The 21,172-nt window shown below is 37.0% G+C and overlaps 1 protein-coding gene and 1 non-coding gene across 10 annotated transcripts in view; one reads left to right on the top strand and one right to left on the bottom strand.

Moving 5' to 3' along the window:
- The window catches only part of BMAL2 (basic helix-loop-helix ARNT like 2), a 40,156-nt gene extending 25,809 nt beyond the window's left edge, over window positions 1-14,347 (top strand). For 3 of the 9 annotated variants that reach the window (XM_074871328.1, XM_074871327.1, XM_074871329.1), the window contains 6 exons: window positions 55-205; window positions 1,412-1,467; window positions 2,258-2,366; window positions 9,027-9,108; window positions 10,816-10,924; window positions 12,236-14,347. In XM_074871328.1, coding sequence (XP_074727429.1) covers window positions 55-205; window positions 1,412-1,467; window positions 2,258-2,366; window positions 9,027-9,108; window positions 10,816-10,924; window positions 12,236-12,372 — 644 coding nt within the window. In that variant the 3' untranslated portion in view covers window positions 12,373-14,347. Of the gene's footprint in view, window positions 1-54; window positions 206-1,411; window positions 1,497-2,257; window positions 2,367-8,348; window positions 8,472-9,026; window positions 9,109-10,815; window positions 10,925-11,614; window positions 11,678-12,235 lie in introns of those variants that run through there. The other 6 variants (XR_012629272.1, XR_012629274.1, XR_012629273.1 and 3 more) reach the window with 6 other exon arrangements.
- TRNAK-UUU (transfer RNA lysine (anticodon UUU)) lies at window positions 7,329-7,401 on the bottom strand. Its single transcript has one exon. It is a non-coding gene; the product is annotated as a tRNA-Lys (tRNA).
- Window positions 14,348-21,172: the final 6,825 nt, after the last annotated feature.

Raw genomic sequence — 21,172 nt, 5'->3', positions numbered from 1 at the left:
ACTTTACCTTTCTAAGTATAAATGTGGTGATTACAACTTTCCTTTCTTATCTAGTGTTGCAGAATAAAGAAAAAGTATTTACAAATTCCTACAAATTTAGAGCAAAAGATGGGACTTTTATTACTTTAAAGAGTCAGTGGTTTAGTTTCATGAATCCATGGACCAAAGAACTGGAGTACATTGTATCAAACAACACTGTGGTATTGTAAGTAATTCATATGAATCCCCATGTTATTTTTTGTCTTAATTACAGTTAGCATTAACAGAAAGCAGCCTGTTTAACAAGCAGAACAAGACTGGAAAACATCAACACTGCACAAAAAGTGATTGAGTAACCTGGAAGAACATTTTTTTTTCATTTACCAGTTATTTTTATTTCGGGCTTAAGTCGTAGATTTGACTCTGAAAACTACGCTGTTTCCCAGGAGAAAAAAATAGGTGAAAGAGTTTCTTATTAAAGGAAGAAAGGAAGGATCTTTTAAGAAAAGTAGATATGAATAAATGGAAATGTGAAGTTAGTTCAACTTTTCCTTCTGAGCTTTACATGACTGCATGTGTCAGTTGACCTAATTTTAAGTGTTACCCTACCTACCATCTGTCAAAATGTGGAGAAGCATAATTGATAGATTGTAGAAATGTAAGGCAGGACAGAAAGATACTCTCCAAATTGATTGCAAGGGAGGAGCCTGTGAGACAGTAAATGTGTGTGTTTAGTTCTTCTTTTTTATTTTTAATTCTTTTTTTTTTCATTCTCTGTGACTTGCAGTGGAGCTATAATTTAGATTTCCAATGCTACTGACGATCTTTGCCAATGACTGGGTTTTTGAGAGGGCGACAGGGGATTTTATTTCCATTAAGTTGTCAAGGGGGCCTTTTACCTATTCTGTAGGTGGTTCATGTCTTAAGTCAACATCACCCACCTATTTTGCCCATGTCCTTTTTCTCCAAGAAGACAGAGAAGATCAGTTAAGATAGTCTATGCTACCCAACCGCCACTGGCAACTTTTGCCTGCCCTGGAGATCTGGGCATCTGCAGCTGTCTAGAGGAGGGAAGGTAGGCAGCAGCTGCTGGCAGATGGTAGCCACTGTCCTGTCCTTGTAGCAGTTTTTTTTGCTTAACTGGTCCTAGTAGTAAAAATGGCAGCCTTGTTCTTTTGTCATGGAACACAGACTGTATTGGCCTTTCTTCTTTATTTGGAGAATAAGTGGAAATTAATATTTCACCCAGTGCTTCAGAAACAGTATAAAAGATGGAACATTGAAACATGTGAGGTATATCTCATCTTTTTACTAGTTTGAGGATATCAGTTTTTACTCTGTGTAAAGTATTATTGAAATCAAACATAAATATGCTGAGTTTTGCCTTTGAAAATTTTGCTGATTTTGTTGTCTTTATTTATTTAAATCTCAGAGGTCATAATGAGTCAGCTGAAGAAGAGGTCCTCTACGATTCCCAGCCTGCAGAAGGCAAGTGTCACTTCTCACAGTTACCAAAGGTGCATCTCCTGATCAATTACTACAATTTCAGGTTTATTCAATCCAGGAATTTTTCTATTCTAGGTTGTTGTGCAAGGAAGGATTAATTTGTTCTAAAACTAATTCTGGTGACAATTTCTGGTTACTCACATCATCCTAATTCATATCATTCACATAACTCTGATCAGAAGGGCTTATAGTGTTTCTTTTTCTTCTAGCAACTTCTAATATAGCTAGGATTTTGGTTGATAGGATATTATGCTTCTGTCACAGAATCTTCATATTTTGCCTGGCTTTCTGAAGAAATGCAATTGTACTATCTGTGTTTACCTATAGAATATAGGATGATATTGATATATATTTTGTTAATATTTTTATGCTGTGCATAGATGCTGATTTCTACATGCTGTTTTATCATCTTGCTACAATTTTTTTTATTTTTGCTTTTGAAATTGTTCTTTTTAATAACTGATTTCAGTTTGTGAAAAATTCAAGGGTGTTTTTTTTCTCACGTGTTTTTCATTGTCTGTGAGAGACTGGAGGTAGTAATGATTAAACCTACTTTCACTACTGGAGATCAGTAATTTTCACAAATTCAAATTTTCACTTACCTCTATATTTCAAATGAGACTTAACAACACCCTCCCCCATGAGTTAGTGTTTTAAGGAATTTAACAGAACAAAAACTGCTTTAAAATTAATCCTTGAGGTGATTGTTCCTTGCTGTTTAATGAAACTGCTACAAACTTAAGGTTTTATTTTGGTTTTTTTTTAACTTTAGATGCTGTAAAGCAGTCTTTAGTAAGTGTACCTGGAATGTCCTCTGGAACAGTTCTTGGTGCTGGAAGTATAGGAACCGAAATTGCAAATGAAATATTAGAATTGCAAAGGTAATAAACACTTAACATCATACACTGGGCTTTTAAGTAAAGATAGAGAAGAGTATTATGTGATTATGTGGAGGTGGTTCAAATTTCATTTTTATTTTGTTATGTGTATAAAATATTTCTAGGTTGAGCAGTGGCGTTATGAGATACCAATTATAACCTAATGTTAGTCTCATGCACGGCAGAATATATCACTGGTGGTGAGAAATACTTTTGTTTTGGGCATGCAATTTCCTTTGTTAATGAAAGTATTACTTACCTATGACTTCAAAAGTGATAGTGTGATGCAGCTTCTTTACGCGATGTTGAAATGAGTAGATAAACCATTCGGGAATGGAAAATCAGATGTCTCTGAGTAGTGTTTATATTGTTCTGATAGTGTCACTCTGCTAGGAAGACTTTCCTTGAAACAGTCCCCAGTGGAGTGGTTTCATAGCCTGTATTGTCCATTTCATGATTATCCTGAATGTAGACTAAAGTGATAGCACAATTCCCTCCCAGTACCCAGTAACAGATTAGAAAAAACTCTCACTCTCATTCCAAATGGAAATCCATACAAGATTCAAATTGTTAATTAAAGATTGACGCTTTTAAAAATAACTAGTTTTATCAGATACACAGCATAGCCAAGGAATTCAAAAGGAAGAAAGGTAGTTTTAATGTGAAGATATCCTTATGTATTTTTTGTGTTGTGCACCCACAGTGGTGCCTGAGTTGCTTATAGAGTGAAAGATTATTACTCTATGTCACTTTGCACTGTATCAGCATTTGTTGTCTAAGAACATTTCAAAAAAAAGTCTCTGAGCCCCCTAATTCCAGGACTTTAGGGTGCACATGCACAGAAAAAGTCTGTTTTCAATCACAACTCTTTCAGGAGTTAAGGCTTCATCAGAAGGTCCAACCATTTTTGTTAAGGTCAAATTTAGCATAATGGTACTATCATCTCATCAGCACAGGACAAGTTATCTAAATGTTAGCTTTGCATAATGAAGCCATCCCTCAGACTTTAGATCTTACATTTCCAGTTCCAAGTAACAGAATGCCAAGAATTTTTTTATGTCTGCAGAGCAGTGTGTTCTAAGGTCCCCTGTAGTTCTTCCCACTGGCACTTTTGCAACTGGACCTGAAAGAGTAGTAATACTAAATCTTCCAGGAAGAAGTATACCAGTTTTGGCAAAAATGGTAAAGGTATAAGGAATAGTTTCATACCATAGAATATCCCAAGTTGGAAGGGACCCATGAGGATCATCAAGTCCAACTCCTGACTCTACATAGGGCAACCTAAAAGTTAAACCATATATCTAAGAGTGTTGTCCAAACACTTCTTGAACACTGACAGGCTTAGGATCATGACCACTTCCCTGGGGAGCTTGTTCCAGCGCTTGACCATCCTCTCAGTGAAGATCTTTTTCCTAATATCTTTCCCTGATACAGCTTTAATCCATTCCCCACGTCCTATCACTGGACACCAGAGAGAAAACATCAGCACCTCCCTCTCTGCTGTCCTTCATAAGGAAGTTGTAGACAGCACTGAGGTCATCTCTCATTCTCCTCTTCTCTGTGCTGAACAAACCTAGTATCCTCAGCTGTTCCTCATGAGTCATGCCCTCTAGTCCTTTCAGCATCTTCGTTGCCCTCCGTTGGACACATTCTTATATTTTTATATTCTTCTTATATTGTGGAGCCCAAAACTGCACACAGTACTCAAGGTGAGGCTGCACCAATGCTGAGCCTGGTGGGACAATCAGTTCTTTCAGCTGGCTAGCTATACTGTGCTTAATGCACCCCAGGGTACCGTTGTCCCTCTTGGCCACCAGGGCGCATTGTTGACTCACATTGAGTTTACCATCAACCAAACCCCCCAAATCTCTTTCTGCAGGATGGTACTCCAGCCTCTTGTTCTCATCAACACATATCGATATATGCCATAGCATAGTGAGCTTCTGCTGTTTCAGTAGTAGTCTAACTCATCAGCTTGTCTGTGAGGATGTTAAGGGAAACAGTGAGAAGAGCTTTACTAGAGGCGAAGTAAACAACATCCAGTGCTGAAGTCCAGGATTACACATTATCTCTTTGCAATGTGATTGTCTTCTCAGCTGTCTCTTCATCAGAAGACAGTACTGTATTTTCTGAAACAGTAAAAACCATAGGCAGAGCCAAAGATTGTGATGAGTGACAATGGTAGATGTTTCTTACTCTGTTTTCAGTGTTTTGGAATCACCTTTCAACAATGAAGTCACATTCCTTTACTAGAATAGTTAAGTTGCACAGGGAATCATTAATTTTCAATGAAAGGAAGAAAAGAATAAACACTTTAGTTGTAATGGGATGAAAAGATTGCTACTTAAAAAAAAAAAATTTAGATTAATCTCACAGCATGTTGGCAGGTTGCTGGGGTTATCCAGCAAGGAGGAGGAAAAGCACTGGCAACAAAAAAAGGATTGATATCCTCAACAGTGAAGATGGGATGTTAGATTTTGGTAATACCATTGTTAATGGCCTCTCATCACTACCACCAGTAGAGGGAAGGAGAGTCAATTTTTATATCTTTCTGCAGACTGAAATAAGTTGGCAAAAGTTCTCACCTCTGATGGTTAATATCCAGGCATCACACAAGAGCTTCATTTGACTCTTGTTCTAGACACTTCAGTCAGCTCAATGTGATGTTCTTGCTTCAGATCACCTGACTTTTTCTGAAAATGCTTACCCATGTGAGTGTAAGTGTCATCAACTTAAGGAAACCAGTTTATTAAGTAGATGAATAATAAATCTGCTGGATGATGAAAGAATTAATTCATTCTTGGGAAAGTTTTCTTCAAAGCTATCCCTTGAAAGTTCTAATATTTGTGGTTTTAAGAACCACAAGCAACGCTCTTTCACTTCATATTGCTACAGAGGCAATAGTTTCAGGAGCAGTATCTTCCTAAGCAACAGAGGGAGATTTTGTGAGCTTTGTATGAAGATGAAACCAACCCATTACTCTTCTTCTGTGACAGTTCAACAGATCACAAGAGAGCAAAGTCTATCTGTTTTAATCTTAAGAAACAGAAGAATCCATTACAACAAGCAGAATTGTGGAATTTAGAGAAGATATGGTACTGAATTAATCTCCCCAATTTGGGGTGATTTCTTTTTGTAAGACTGGGATTTTTTTTTTTTTTCAGTCTGTTTAAATGGAATTCAGCTGTACATTTGAGGCAGGTATGATTGAGGCCTCTTTAGGGATATTTCAGGGGAATATTTATTATTTCATATCCTTCCCGATCCCAAAAGAAGAATGGATTTTTCTAGTCCATTACAGACCTTACAGAAATTGATCTTATTTATCAAAAACTTCAGCTTCCATAGTATTAACACTGGCATAATTTTCTTTCTGTTTGTCTGTCTGCCTATCATAAGCTTGAAGCTCATGATGCATACCTCCCTATCTGTCAGAGATTCGTTTTATAGATGTCTTGATTTCATCATATAAGTAGAGCATGGCTTTACTCTTTATGGAGCAGCAGGTTAAGGCAGCAGGATGTTTAGCTCTGATTTACCAAACATCTTTTCAGAAAGATCACAGTGATGGTTCAGACTTGCTTCTAACTTAAAAAGTGAGGCTGCTAGGAGAAATAAAAAACTGCAAGTTCTGGATTGCAAGAATTACTTTCCAGGACAAATATTTGTGGAAGTGCTGACAGTGATGAGCACACGCCTCAAGAAGCTGCATCAGGTAGTCTTACTCTTCAAGTCATTCATTGAACTTAGTATTTTTCCTGGTTATGTTCACATCTTGAACACTGGCTAGTGAATGAAAAAACATTACATTGCTTTCTTTGGGAACAGTCATCTTATTTCTCAACTAACAGACTGAATGTCATGAGATTGCCAAAGGCAAGATGTTCCGCTTGCCAGCTTCATCAGCCACAGTGATCCAAGCCGTTTTAGTCTTGTGCAGGTCTGTTTGTTTCAGTGATCACAGAATCACAGAATCATCTAGGTTGGAAAGGACCTTGAAGATCATCTAGTCCAACCTTTAACCTAGCACTGACAGTTCCCAACTACACCATATCCCTAAGCGCTATGTCAACCCTACTCTTAAACACCTCCAGGGATGGGGACTCCACCACCTCCCTGGGCAGCCCATTCCAATGCCTGACTACCCGTTCTGTAAAGAAATACTTCCTAATATCTAGTCTATACCTTCCCTGGCGCAACTTGAGGCTATTCCCTCTTGTCTTATCGCTTGCTACTTGGTCAAAGAGACTCATCCCCACCTCTCTGCAACCTCCTTTCAGGTAGTTGTAGAGGGCGATGAGTTCTCCCCTCAGCCTCCTCTTCTCCAGACTAAACACCCCCAGTTCCCTCAGCCGCTCCTTGTACGACATGTGCTCCAGACCCTTCACCAGCTTCGTTGCCCTTCTTTGGACACACTTGAGTAATTCAATGTCCTTTTTGTAGTGAGGGACCCAAAACTGAACACAGTATTCGAGGTGCGGCCTTACCAGTGCCAAGTACAGGGGCAAGATCACTTCCCTGTCCCTGCTGGCCACGCTATTTCTGATACAAGCCAGGATGCCATTGGCCTTCTTGGCCACCTGGGCACACTGCTGGCTCATGCTTAGCCTGCTGTCAATCAACACCCCCAGGTCCCTCTCTGACTGGCAGCTCTCCAGCCACTCCTCCCCAAGCCTGTAGTGCTGCTGGGGGTGGTTGTGGCTGAAGTGCAGCACCCGGCATTTGGCCTTATTGAAGCTCATACAGTTGGCCTTAGCCCATCGCTCCAGCCTGTCCAGGTCTCTCTGCAGAGCTTCCCTACCCTCGAGCCGATCAACACTCCCACCCAACTTGGTGTCATCTGCAAACTTACTGAGGGTGCACTCGATCCCCTCGTCGAGATCATCAATAAAGATGTTAAACAGGAGTGGCCCCAAAACTGAGCCCTGGGGGACACCACTCGTGACCAGTCAAGGATAAAGCCTTCGCCTGAACAGGGGCATGAACCCTGGACCCTCAGATTAAAAGTCTGATGCTCTCCCAGCTGAGCTATCCAGGCTTGATCTTAGTTGTCCATGGAAACTGGAAATTGAGAAATAAACTTGTGCTGAAACTTGTAGCCCAAGAAGTTGCTATGCAGGTGAAAGAAAAGATTAAGACTGAAGTCATGCAGAATAAACTAAACTGTGTCCAAAGGAAGGGCAGTTCTGAAAAGAAGCCAGCTATGAATGGGAGCAGTTGCACTGTGTAACTGGGATGTCTGGCATAATATTCATCCTACAGACCTGTATCTTGGGGGGGAAAAACTAGAGGCATTCACAAATACAGTCGGCCATTGAAGGCCTCACAGTAAGAACTGAATGTTTCTGGAGATGTCTGAATGTCATTGCTTGCACGCAGATGTAGTTCACTTTTCCTGAATCATTGCTGAGAACAATGCTTTATTTCTTTCTAGCCAAAGAGTAGAACTTCATGCTATTTCTTCATTTTTCTTTTGTATGAAATCAAGTTACTATCTTGCACACACCAAGGCAATGAAAATTAGACATAAGTGATCAACAAAGGCTAACACCAGCTGTTTTTCATCAGATAGCTTTGTGACTGCAAACACAATCCAATAGGATGAGTGCATTTACTACCTGAATCTGCTCTGCATATTTTTAATATCAGTAAGACACAGATGGTTCTCAAGCTGTGCATCAGGCATCACCAAGTTTTTTTTAAAAAATTTCAGGACTATGCCTACAGCTCTATCTACAAGCATGTTTGACTTGGATTAGCATTTGATGAATGATCATTTCAGTTACAGCAATGCTATAAATCTATTCAATCTGGAATTTCTGTCCTGGCTTGTAGAGATGGCAGTACTGCTTACCAAATGGCACATTGGTTATTGGAATGTAGGGAACTAACAAATATTCCACACAAATAACTTACTTAAGTTAGGCTGCTTATTCACCTGTTTTCTATCTTTCCTCCAATCCCTTATCACATTTCGGATCTGAGGAAGTGACAGATTTCGGATCTGAGGAAGCATCCCAGAGCACCCCAATTCTTCTATAGCCTTGTCCTTTTTGGAGTCAGGAAGAGCAGGGGGAGATGGGAGCAAGCTGTCGAAAGGGCCCTGGTACGACATTTTCACTGTTAGTTTCATATCTGGCATGTTTGGTGAGGGAGGATGAGCAGTATCTCACAGAATTCTGGTAACAAACAAGTGATCTTTATTTTTAGTTGGAATTTTATGAAAATATGGAAAGACAGGTATAACAAAATAACAATAGAGCATTAGAAGGATGTTCTGTTTTTCCTCCACAGTTTAGCAGAACTTTGTTATATTGTCTATATTCTGTATGTATTTGAAATATAGCTATTTGTCCCAGTGTGCATAATTCTGAAACCTGTTACTCTTTAATCTGACAGTACTGATGGTTCAGCAGAAAAATCAAAGTGTGCTCAAGTAATTATGACCCATGGCCTTTATTGATCTCTTCTGCTTTTTGTGTTATGAAAACTTGGAGCAGGAGAATTTAAAATCTTCCAGAGAATTTAACACAACATTGTCTCAAATTAGCTGGCTCATGCTTCGACACTGGGGAGGTCTGGTGGGTTGTGCAACACATAGGCTATTTTTCAGTTTTATGATCAATGTGACTTAGTAAATCAACTAAATGTATACAATTTTAGGTTGCATTCTTCACCATCTGGGGAGTTAAGTCCATCACATCTCTTGAGAAAGTCACCTTCTTTAACTGTAAACTGCAGCAATGTGAGTATGTCACTGCCTGTGAAAATCTAAAAGTAAAAGGTTAATGCCAGATAGCTCAAAGCCCATGTTTGAACCAAATTACCCTGACTTGTGTTTTTGTGAGAGAAGGTGTAAGGTACTGCCAACTACATGGCAGTTATGAAAGCCTTCTGAGAGATGTGACAGCAGCAGAAGCTCCAACTTCATTTGCAGGTGCATCAGTTCAAGTCTTAAGGGGCTATTCCTGAAGCTGAGGGGACTGCAGTCTCCACTCAGTTATTAGGATCTCTGCTGAAGCTCTACAAATATGCTAAATATGAGTGTGAGTCATGTGATGAGGACTCTTCTGGATTTGGAATTGCATTAAAAATTTTGCTAAATAACCATCAGAGAGTAAAAGTGTTTCCACCTGTTCAGTCTGACAACCTAAATAAAATATCAGTTCTTGTTTTCTCTCACTTCTACTTGTAATGTTCTTGAAGATCCTTTTAAAAATCTATGCTGTATGTTTTGAAATGTTTAAAATTTTTACTTTGAAAGTATTTCAGTAGTCTTAAAATTGATAGAATATGCTGTTTTACTAATCTGGTAGTGCTGGTTACACCACAAACTATAACTATCATAGTTATTGACCATAGCTATGGAAAAAATTAACATGGTTTTTACCTAAGTATATTGTATGTTGTGCACTGTACAAACAAACATTTACTTCTCCATCAGCATTTCTTTGAATGTAAATTTCTTTCCATTTAAAGACAGTTTATCTTCCCATTGCAGTTTTAATCTCATAACAGTAATATTGTGGATTAGGGATTGTTTTGGCTTCCTCCCTTTTTTATGATCAGTTCTCCCCTGCCTTACCACAGGTCTTTCCCCCTAGGAGTTGGCTGACTTACATTGAACTCCCTAAATCATGCAGAATTTCATAAGGAGACCTTCATTGTATTCATTGAAGGTTTTTCTTTATTCTGTGCTTTGGTATCCCGTTTGTTCCTAAAATGCTTTTGTAAAGCATTTCAAGTTTGTGTATTCTACTAGGAAATTAATAGAAGTCAGGCAACCCAGGAAATCTATCCTGATAAATTGCATGTATGTGTTACATGAAAATGAGGGGGGGGGGGGAAAAAAAGAGGATTTTTTTTTTCTGGTATGTTTGGTTAGGATGACTTCCATTTCTGTTGCTAGCCTTATTTCTCTGAAGTGCAAAAAGTAATTTAAAACTACTTAGATTTTTATCATGATGGTATCAAGACACAAAACAATAGAAAAGATACAAGATTATAATTCATATAGGTTAATGCATATAGAATGTGGGAGGTATGAGGGTCTTTTTTTAATCTTTTAGCTAGAATGTGTCAACATTGACAAACATGATGTCACTGGGAATTTGTAGTTTATGGTACTAGACATGGAAAGTATATACCAGTACAATTTGTTGTGCTAGATTTATTTGCTGAATATTGAATTAGACCCTCAATAAAGCAGATGCCATCACTGTGAAATACCTTTGACAGATGTGTAACACCTTTTATTTAAGCCAAGTCCAGTGCTACATGACCTTCTAAAAAAAATTACTTTTAAATGCAGTAGATCTGCCTGTTGATGCATATTTTTCATTTACTCTATTTTGTTCTTAATACTTAGTGATTTATAATGTTTCTGTAATGTGATAATTGTGACTAAATTTAGGATTTAATTCTGTCCCTTTTATTACTTCTGTTCTTTCAGGTGCCAGATAAAGAGTTGATTCAGTTATGTCCTTCAGAAGCAGAAGTTCTAGAGACTTCAGAACAAAACCAGGGTGCTATTCCCTTTTCCACTAATGAACCTCTCCTCAGTAAGATTTACTTCTCTTGTGAATATTTTGGGGGTTGCAGGGGAAGAAATTTCTGACAAATGGCGTAATTTTTGAGTGCACCACTTTACAATTTAAACGTGGTTGTAAAAAGATTTGTATGTCTGAAGATGACTCTTAAAACAGATGTGGTTACCACTGGAAGGGAAACAGCAAAATTTGATCAGTGATTAAAAATCTCATGACAACAATAACATCTTGTAACAGAAGTTTACCATTGCATTCTTGCATGCCGCAGTTTTAATTAAGTACTTACTAGTTCTCCCTCCAGAAAAGAGAGATGGGTAAGGAAAAGTATTTTGGTGTAATATAAGGGAACTGGCTGTAATTTCAGAACTATTTTCCTTTTAACACTTTATCTCTTTCTTAACTGCAAGATATGAATAGTCAATATAAAGGGCTAGTCAAAATGTTTCAGAAAGAATTTTTTTTTTTTTTTAATTTCCCTCATTCAAGCATGCACTGAGGCAGCAATTAATCTGGATATAGGATTCCCTGGCCCTGTAAGAGGAGAATGCCATTGTATTATTTTTAACATAAAAGGCAAAGTGCTCTAAAAGCAATGTTTATGCTTATCCTGTATTTCAGCTCTTAGAAATTTTTCCATCTCCCTCTTTTCTTTCAGTTACTAGAGCTTTGTTTATTTATTTATAACCTATGTCTTTCTTCCAGTTTAGCTATGAGCCTGTTATATTAAAAAAACCCAACCAACCCACAAAAAAAGCTAATCCTCAGGTAAGGGTTTGGGAAAAAAAAACCCAAACAAAAAAAACCCCCAACATTTTATCCAAGGTAGGCAAGGAAACGTTTTTTATTGATACTTGAGCTAGAGCATTTTACCTTACTGTTGTTAAAGGCAAGGGTATAGCACTGATTTCTAGAGCTAACACACAGTAACTAGAAAGGTTTCTGGAGTGCATCTGCATAGTACATCAGATGAGATTTCAGGTACATGACCCTGTTTCCCACTAAAGTAACGTAAAGTAGAAAGCAGTTTTCCACTTCAGTAATATGAACTTCACTGCATGGGCACAAGTCTTACTAGCTAGCAGTTGGAAGCAGTGCAATGGATTGGCAAGACTTAAGTCGTCTTCTTAAATCAAGTTATGCATGTCCTTATAACTGTCTGTAGACAGCCATTATTTCTATGACTTGATTAATTTTTTTTAACATTTACATGTAAATGTTTGCCTTGACTTCAAAGTAAGATGCTTTAAGCACAAATATGTTTTGAAAGTTACCATACTCTTCATGCTTTGTACTGCTTACCTTAATATTTTAATAATTTTATAGGTGGTAATTCTCAGCTGGACTTCGATGCAATATGTGAAAATGATGACACTGCTATGACAGCTCTTATGAATTACTTGGAGGCTGATGGAGAACTTGGGGATCCAGCTGAGCTCAGTGATATACAGTGGGCTCTTTAGTCTTGCTTTCTCAAAATAAAAAAGAATGTAAAATCCGTAATGCACAACAACCATACATCCTCAGTACTGTATTATAATTTTTTACTGTTTCATTTGAATTCATACTTACTGTCTATATATTTTTAAAGACTGAAGCCTTGTTCAGAGAGAGACAGTTTCTGCTGCACCTATGGAAAAATGCAATATTTTTTTCATGATGGATAAACCTTGAAATTTTAATATCAAACCATCTGTAACTGGAATGCTTAAAAGACATTACTATATTTTTGCTAAGAATCTTTAACCAAAAGGTACTGTACAATGTACAGGAATATTTTTTTCTTAGTTTTAATACTTAAACTTTTATTTATTGTTTTTGTTTCCAGTGGTAGATTACTGATTGTCCTTGTTACTTTCTGCAGAACCTACTGTACTTACACAGTTTAAGAATATTTGTAACTATTAAATTTCATTGAAATGATGATTTGCACACACTACAGTTGTAAAATAAGGTATTGTAATTTTCAAATGATGCAGTTTGTGATTCCTTGCCATTTTCAGAAGTGTGATTTTTGTAGTCAAAAGTGAAAATAAAGCATACAGTTTTGGGAGCAAGGATTTGAATTAGATCACCATAACAGTCGGAAGAGAATGTTTTGAGAAAAATAGTCACTTCTCCAGTATGCAACCATAAGGGCAACAAAAAAAAAAGAGCAACAAAATCTTCACTACTATTTTGTATTATTTGTAATGTATTATTAGAGGAGCAGTGCAGAGAACCTAAGAAAAGTAATGCTATAACTGAATAAAGCACTTTGATCTCGTCACAGATTTACTAACTAGAGAAGGTACAATAGATTGTCTTGGTTCCAGCATGAGGCTAACACTGTCTGTTAGTGAAAAATGTTAAAATTCTGTAGTATCTTTTATAGTCTCTATGTTTTCAGAGAGATTAGGGTGATTTTCTGTTGCTTGAGTTTCTGACTTTTTAAAATATTTGTGTAATATAGTGCTGTCTGTAAGTGAACACTATATAGGATGATTTCTTTTGAGGGACAGCTTTTGCAAGAGTTGTATCCCAGTTGCAGCAAATTACTCAAGAATATGGCACTTAATAGGTTGTATTAGAAACATATAGCATTAATATATAAAGTGGATCTTTTTATCTCTGGTATTAATGGTTTAGACAAATTTTTGCATCAATTATATGTCATAAGCATAGTTTTTCTGTTTTGTTTTTTTTTTTTAAATTTGGGTAATGAAAGGAAAGCATTTGAAGATATTTGATACACATGTGTATTTTGAATATAGACATTTAAACATAGTGCTTACTACCATAAGCACGTGCCATTTGTTTTAACACTAAAGGGGAGCGATGGGCAGCCTGTTTCACATATTTTCATGGAGGCCAAAGTGTGTGAAGAAACAGACACGATAGCGGCTAGGTGTCACATGGCTCCTGTGGGATAACTGTCCTTCCCTGAATGAATACAGAATTTTGTCATGCACTGAATTCCTACGCTTTGACAGAGCAGCTTATATCTTACAGATATGAATCGTTTTGCAAATGATGAATTTTTTGGTGACATCTTGTCCAGATTTTCTAGAACAGCTTGTTGGATTGATTTTTTTTTTTTAGTCTGTAGATTTTTTTTTGTATTGAACTCGCATGTGATTTCTTGCATTTAAAATTTTTTTTTACAGACATGGGGCCAAAATTATGTGTTCTCTAGCTTTATTAGAATATACTTTTCTGTTTCTTCACAGAAAATGAATTTTGGGCTATATTGTGGAGCAAAATGAGAAAAATAGGCACTTTCTAAGAATTGGTAGATACCTATTTGTATAAATGATATTTGAGAATTTCAATTTTTGTCATTGTAAAATGCATTTTCATTTTTCTGTTTTATTCTAGGAATAAATTCTAAATATAACAAGAAATACTGTAGCTAACACAGAAATAGTAAATAAATAACTTAAAATTATACAGACTTTCCTCAACATAGTTTCTTTTTCAACTGAATTAGTCTGAAAATGGTGCAGATGTTGTTATTGAAGGAGCATATTAATTCTTTCACAAGATTTATATAACCATCTAGAGTCAAACCACTATTTTTGGATTCTTCTTGATTTCCCTAAAAAAACTAAAACCAAACCCGTAACTTTGAGTCTTTTGTAGTCAGTGATCAGTATTGTGGCTTTCAATTAATTTATTAGATTCTCCCTTTACTATTTGTGAATTTTCCTGGCTTAAAGCAGTCTTACAGGAAAAAATGTCACTTGTAAATATTTGTAACATTAATACATATTTTTGAATACAGTTGAGATAGTATGTGCTTATTTCTGTTCATATAACAATACAATTCTAGTAACATTTGGACAGGTTTTTTTCATGTCATGGTGCAGATTATCAGAGGATGTGGTTAAATCAGGTCAGTAAAACATTGTTTCGATGCGCTGCTGTTCGTCTGCTGACAGTTCTACCTAATACTTGAAACACAAAGTACTCATGCTTTCAGATCCCAGGCTCATTCCCTAAAAATATAAATGGGGAGCTTGAACTAATGTGGATTTTGGTAGCTCAAGATTATATTCCCCAGCCAGGGGAACTTTGTAATCCAAACTAACATGCATTTTCTAGGTACTAAAAAACCTTGATGTTGCAGCTTAATTAGGCCATCTCTGGAAAGCAGAGTGCCTCTAGTCATCTTGCGGGTAGGTATGGTGAGTGATAAAGTGTGTGTCAACGGGCTCTTAAAAGCTTTATTAAATAGTTATCAGGATTGTACATGGGGATAGGTCAACTGATTTGTTACTGAGGGCACACAGGAAAATCTTGATGGGAGAGGTGTTCTGATATAAGCAGCAGCTTCTTTGGGAAACCAGTTCCTGTGCTGCCAGGAAAACATGAGAGAATTCTTTTCAGAATTAGGAGCAGGGAGTGAGAATGTGGTAGAGACCAATCCCATCTGGGTATTGTTGGAATGAGAGTGGTCTGGCTGGATGGAGGGTAGCCCTTGGGTGTCACAAACTTGAGCTAGGTCAGAGGTAGATTGCAGGGAGGCCTGGTCTGCTGTGTGGCACACAGGATCAAAACAGGGCTTCAGAATACCCTCATGTTTTACAGCGATGAATCATGAAGATACCAATGTATTAAACCTTAACTTTTACATTTCCTGTAACAGTATTTCACAGTTGGTGTTGTGAGGGCAGGGGGGATCCTTTCTGTGCTCTACTGGGTGTAATTGTTTCTTGGGATTTCCTCAGAGCAGAGCATCAGTCCATGTTTCTTTCTTGTGGTGCATTGTCATTCTGGACTTTTCTGTGGATCTTTTGCTTTTTAGAGTATTGGAAAATTTGGTTTACTCACAAGCACAAAAGGTTCAAGTCAGTCATTTTAGTAGTTGCTCCTAGCAATGTGTTCCTGTCCATGATCCAAACAATTGAAGAATTTATTCTTGCATAAGTGGTGCTGCTTCTCTGCAGACCCTGACTTCTGGCCTTTTTCACTTAGTCTTTTGCTTTCTTTCTGTGGGTTGACATGTATTGTGTCAATTCATAAAATGTCCTGGAATTCCAGGAAGTAATCATGAGCTGGAAAGCTTCGTGCCACTTAGGACTTCTCTGAAGATGATAATTTTATTCCCCATCCCTGATAAGAATTATTTTGTTCTGTGTAGATATGGAGGTTGAGAAGATACTTGGGGTTATAGGTTCTTGCAGGTTAAAAGATATAAAACCATGTTTCAGGTTTTGAAGGAAACCAGGAAAAAGGGCAGGAGTGGTGAATGAGCTGGTGAAATAGAGCTGTAGCACATTTTGTGTGTACCTCATCTCTAGAAGATTGATCTAGGTAGCTCCCCTTTACTGTGACAGATGGCTGTCATGACTAGATTTTCTGGGTTGTTCCTGGCTTAATTGCTCTCAGAAACTTCCTATCTTCCCTGAGAGGAAAAGACTCAGACATGACAAAAATTTTCACGGCCTTTGGAAGTAGCCAGTTTTACTGGTGCAGGTCCTGTGGTCCTGGGGAACTGCTGCCAAGCTGTGTCAGCCTACTACATTGGGGAATAAAAAAAAAACAACAACCAACCAAACAAAAAGACAGTTAAGGGCCCTGACAGCTGTATATATTATGCGTCAGCTTTGTGAAGTGCTTTTACCTTAGGTTAAATGAAACCTCAGCATGCCTGATTTATTAAAGGATAAGTTCACGTATGTGGGCAGTTACTAGACATAACTTTTTATTCTTCATTTGTTTTCATGTCAAAACCTCTAGAAATAGTCAAATAATCTTTGGAAATCGTAAAAAGTGTCATTATTTCTCTCACAATGCTGGCCCTGTCTGGGTAGTAAGTTTTCTTCACTGACATTTGCAGATCCCAAGTGTACATGACCTGACATCAGTAATCTGCCCTACCAAATTTAGGGAACTTTGGCACAACTGAGAGAAAGTAACATAATTAATGGACTCTTTTGTAACAATACTCTATCAGTGTGTTTCTAGAAAGGAGTGTAAAGTGAGCAGCAGAACTTTGAACCGTACAATATCTCCAGGTAATACACAATGCTTTTAAAGAACAAATCTGACTTCAAAGACTGCTTCTTTCATAAATCTTACAGATAGGGCTGTATTGTAGAGAAGACAATACTAATGGGGCTTTAGTATTTAGACAAAATAATTTAAGATGAGTTGACAAAAATTCTTTGACAGGAGTGGTTCCATCCTTAGATTTTGTCTTGTCAAAATAGGATAAGCAAATTGGTTTCTTAATCCCTCATACTCCATACACATTTGATTTGCCAGGTCTTTAAGCATACTCTTTTTTTTTTTTTTTTTTTTTCTGCAAATGTAGTAGCAGTATCAGATAATGTTTTTGTTATCACTGAAGAGATGGTAAAAAAACACCAACACAAACCAAAAAAAACATGCATGTGAACTTAGTGTTGTTTCAGCAAGATACAACCAACTGCTAAACACTTGTGTTTAGCACAGTGCTAAACAGTGAATCCAGAACATGGCACTATTCTAGCTACTAAGAAGAAAAAATCAGCCCTATCCCAGCTGAAACCAGGACAACTTGTTCTGAAGAGCTCTGGACAGTTTGCACTTCATTCTGCATGGAACGTAAGAGCAGCTACGGTGTTTAAGACTGCTTTTCCTACTGCAGGAAAAGCCGCTTCTCCCTGTTTTGGCTCCTGCTATCTTCATTTGCAGATTACTACTTCAATTTGTGGATGGCTGCTTCTGATACTGGAAGAGACAGCAAACAGTTGTTTCTTATCTTCTGTCTCTATGCTACTCATGACTACTTAAGTTTTTATGACAGTCCCCCTTTATGTACCCCCAGCTGTAAAACTTCTTAAATCATAGTTTTTCAGAGCTATCTTGCTTGTGGTTTATTATAGAAATTTACAGCCTGCTCCTAGATTGTCTTTTTTAAAAAAACACCATGTATTTAGTTTCCTTTATTAACTCTTGGGGGTATTTTGTATCCAAGTTCTGTAAGGAACTTGGTTTTCAGCATAAAAACGTGTATCTTGGAAATCAGACATCGTTATTCCAGAGTTCTTACAGTTGTTTTGGTAGAAAGCCATGGGAAACACTCCAGTGTTGTGTAAGTTTGCAGATAAACAGAAAGATCAAATGGAGTGAAACTCCAGATACAGTTGCAGGAAAAATACACATTTTTCACAAAAAAAAAAAAAAAAAAAAAAAAGACAGTCAGGACAACTACTTATATAAACCATCTACAGTGCAATTCTATACCATGCTACAAGCACAATACTTGTAGTAGCGGGGTGGTGGCACAGTGCTCTGTCAGTTTGTTTGTGATAAAGCAAAGAGGGCTGGATTGTTTGTTCTCCCTCTCCATCTTTGCCATATTTAAACCAAGTATTTACTGATTCCGGTAAGCTTTCTTCTCATGATCACTTTAATGCCATTTCAGATTTGGGGATAAGCATAAGGGTTAGTAACTTGAAAAATGGTGAAGAGGATTACTGATAGCAGTCTGAGGGAAAAATATTTTCAAGTGGATTATTTTCCAGCTTAGACTAATATGCAACTTCTGCCTTTTCAGGCAGTCACTGAGTAATCAAATGTGTTTCAAACTGTTGATTTTAGGTTTCTATGGATTTGAACCTTCACCTTACCAATCTGGAGGGAGTTGGACACAATGCTGAGTGGAACTTGTGCTGCTGGAATGGCTTGTTTGTGTTAGTAAACATGATCCTTTTTAGAAGGACTGCAAGTTAACATTTCTAACTCCTCATCTTGCTGCTTTCAGCCTGGTTTTGGTACTTGCTTTAATCAAGCTAAGGCATTAAGGCAGGGTAATAGGGAATAAAGCTTTCAAAATTTGGATTTGAGGCATTTGCAGTCTTGATGACTGTCCCACTCTAATACAGAGTCAAAGTTGTTCAGGTATTTTTGGAACAAGAAACTTAGAAGATGTAACTTAGAGCCCAGTAATTTACGTTTTTATGTCAGGAAGCTTTTCACAGGATAGAACTTCTAACTTGTTTCAGTAGTCCTAATTTAGTATGCTCTATGTCAAAAAATAACTGGTTACTGATGTGGAAATTAGGCACATGTTGTGTGGGATGACTAGATTGTCTTTTCCTTGTAAGTGATCAGACTTTCATAGGTATTTCAGTTGGTCACTGATGTGCAAGAAAATTTATGGGCACTTCTATTTGTAATTCAGTGAAACGCCCAGTGTAATCTTGTGTATGCCAATGGTTGATGAAGCCCTTCCTTGCCATTAAACAACTTGGGAAACTTCTTCCAACCCTTCAAATAGCTGTAATGGGGAATGGGCTTTTAGCTCTTTGAAATTTTGTTTCTTCTGAAAGCTGAGTTTCACTGAAAATGCAGACCAGAATTTATAGGATTTTTAATAAGTTCCAAGTGGACTTTAATATTGTAATTGATTTATACTAGTAAAAACAGTACAAACTTGACTCCACAACAATCAGTAAGATTCTTTGCCTCTGGCTTCAGTGTGGCCAAGGTCAATATTAAGTATAATTGCAAGATGACTGTTAAAACTGAAGTTCAAAGTAGAATAACAGGCTGGGTATAAATCCTCTGTACAGACAGGCTCTATTTTTTTCTGTTCTTTCTCTGCAGTTAACATTGGATAGATGTATAGGCATTTAGATATATAAATCAATATATATGTAATTCACATAGGCTGTAGATGAGATCATCATAGCAGAACTTGCTTTGTCACTTGTAGATATAGTAATGCATCTTTTAATAAGACTAAATTTTCTAAGTGTAGCTTTTCAGGTACTGATAAATTTAAGTCATGTACAGCTGTTGATAGCTAAGAAGCAAAAAAAAAAATGCAGCAATGCTCTCTTACTGCACTCAATGTAAGTGCCACAGTTAATGACACAGAGAACAAATTATAGTCAAAACCAGCATTTTGGTAAGATGTTTGTGTCAAAACAATGAAATTAGTTCACATTTCACATAATTTATTTCATAGATAAAAGTAACAAAATTAGTATACTTAATTAGTATTTCTACTGAGGATTCAGTGTGTTTCTGCGATCTCATGGAATTATGTGTCTCAGTATTTTTTAAATTGCATTTCAGCATCTTGGTGGAAATACAAGTCGTATTCTAGCTAAGATTTGCAGATGTCCACTTCACATTTTAAAATTAGTATAAAAGGCTTTGCAAAAAGCGTAAATTGTTGTAGACTCTTAATGGTGTATATTATCATTAGTCCCTTTCATGGTAGGTAAATTTAATCACCAGTGAAAAAACTACAGTCCTTGGTAGCTGTTCAGGAGGAGTTCTACATAATAAGATGTTCATTTTATGAACTTTAATTTTGAAATAGCAGCCTAAAATTTATTATACATGTTTGATTTTGAGCTGGAAATCATATAACCAATAATTGGTTTTAAACTAGCACTTTAAAAATATCTGCTGTGTATGAAAGGATGCTCTTATTTTTTTTTTAAACGATGTAGCATTTTCCTGCAGAAGGATCCCTGCTTTACTGCTACTACTAATGATGTGATAACACTGTGCAGTACTGTCTTGAGAAAGTCCAGGGCTAGTTCAGAACAGGCTGGTTTTTTATATGGCACAGTACAGCACCATCAGCACACCAGTGAATCCTAGAAATAATCTAGTTATGATAGCAACACCTGTAGGACTAACTTAATTGGCTTCTCTTCCACCATCTAGCTCCAGATCCAGCTCTACACAGCACTACTCGATATAGTGTAAACATAGCCTAAAAACTTAATCTCATGGGTATTTTAATGTAAGTAGCTTTATTCACTTGACTAGCTCTGTTTAGAATTAGCCACATGTTTAAATAAGTATTTACACTTGGGGTGTACAAGGTAGAATTAAACTCCACAGGTTAAATTGCTTCTTTGGTTGGTGGTTAAGTGAAAGCTTGTGGCAGCACAGTAATTCTGCGCTGGAAGTAAAAAAGAGAAAATAAGAAAAACAGGTGGAGCCACAGACAAAAAAAAAAAAATCACTTTTTAGCAAAGATTGAGAGCATCAAGATTATATTGAGATATCTGTAAAATTGTAGTTAAAAATGAAAGAGAAGTGATCTGCACCTCCATTTTAAATGTAATCTGATTTTTAGTGCAACAGTTTTAGTCAGCATATTTCTCAAAGAAACAGGATTATTAGCATTAAAAGAAGTATTAGTAGCATTTTCTTGCGAATCTATTTCAATAAACACTAACAAATCACTGAATTCTTTCAGCATCAGAGACAACACTTTGGAGTTCAAGGGCTGTTTACTGAAACTTCAGGACAAATGTTAATGACAGG

This window comes from Strix uralensis, chromosome 5 (assembly GCF_047716275.1).
Source record: "Strix uralensis isolate ZFMK-TIS-50842 chromosome 5, bStrUra1, whole genome shotgun sequence".
Taxonomy (NCBI): Eukaryota; Metazoa; Chordata; class Aves; order Strigiformes; family Strigidae; genus Strix; species Strix uralensis.
Note: the sequence above shows the minus strand (reverse complement) of the source record. Positions and strands in the feature narration are given on the sequence as shown.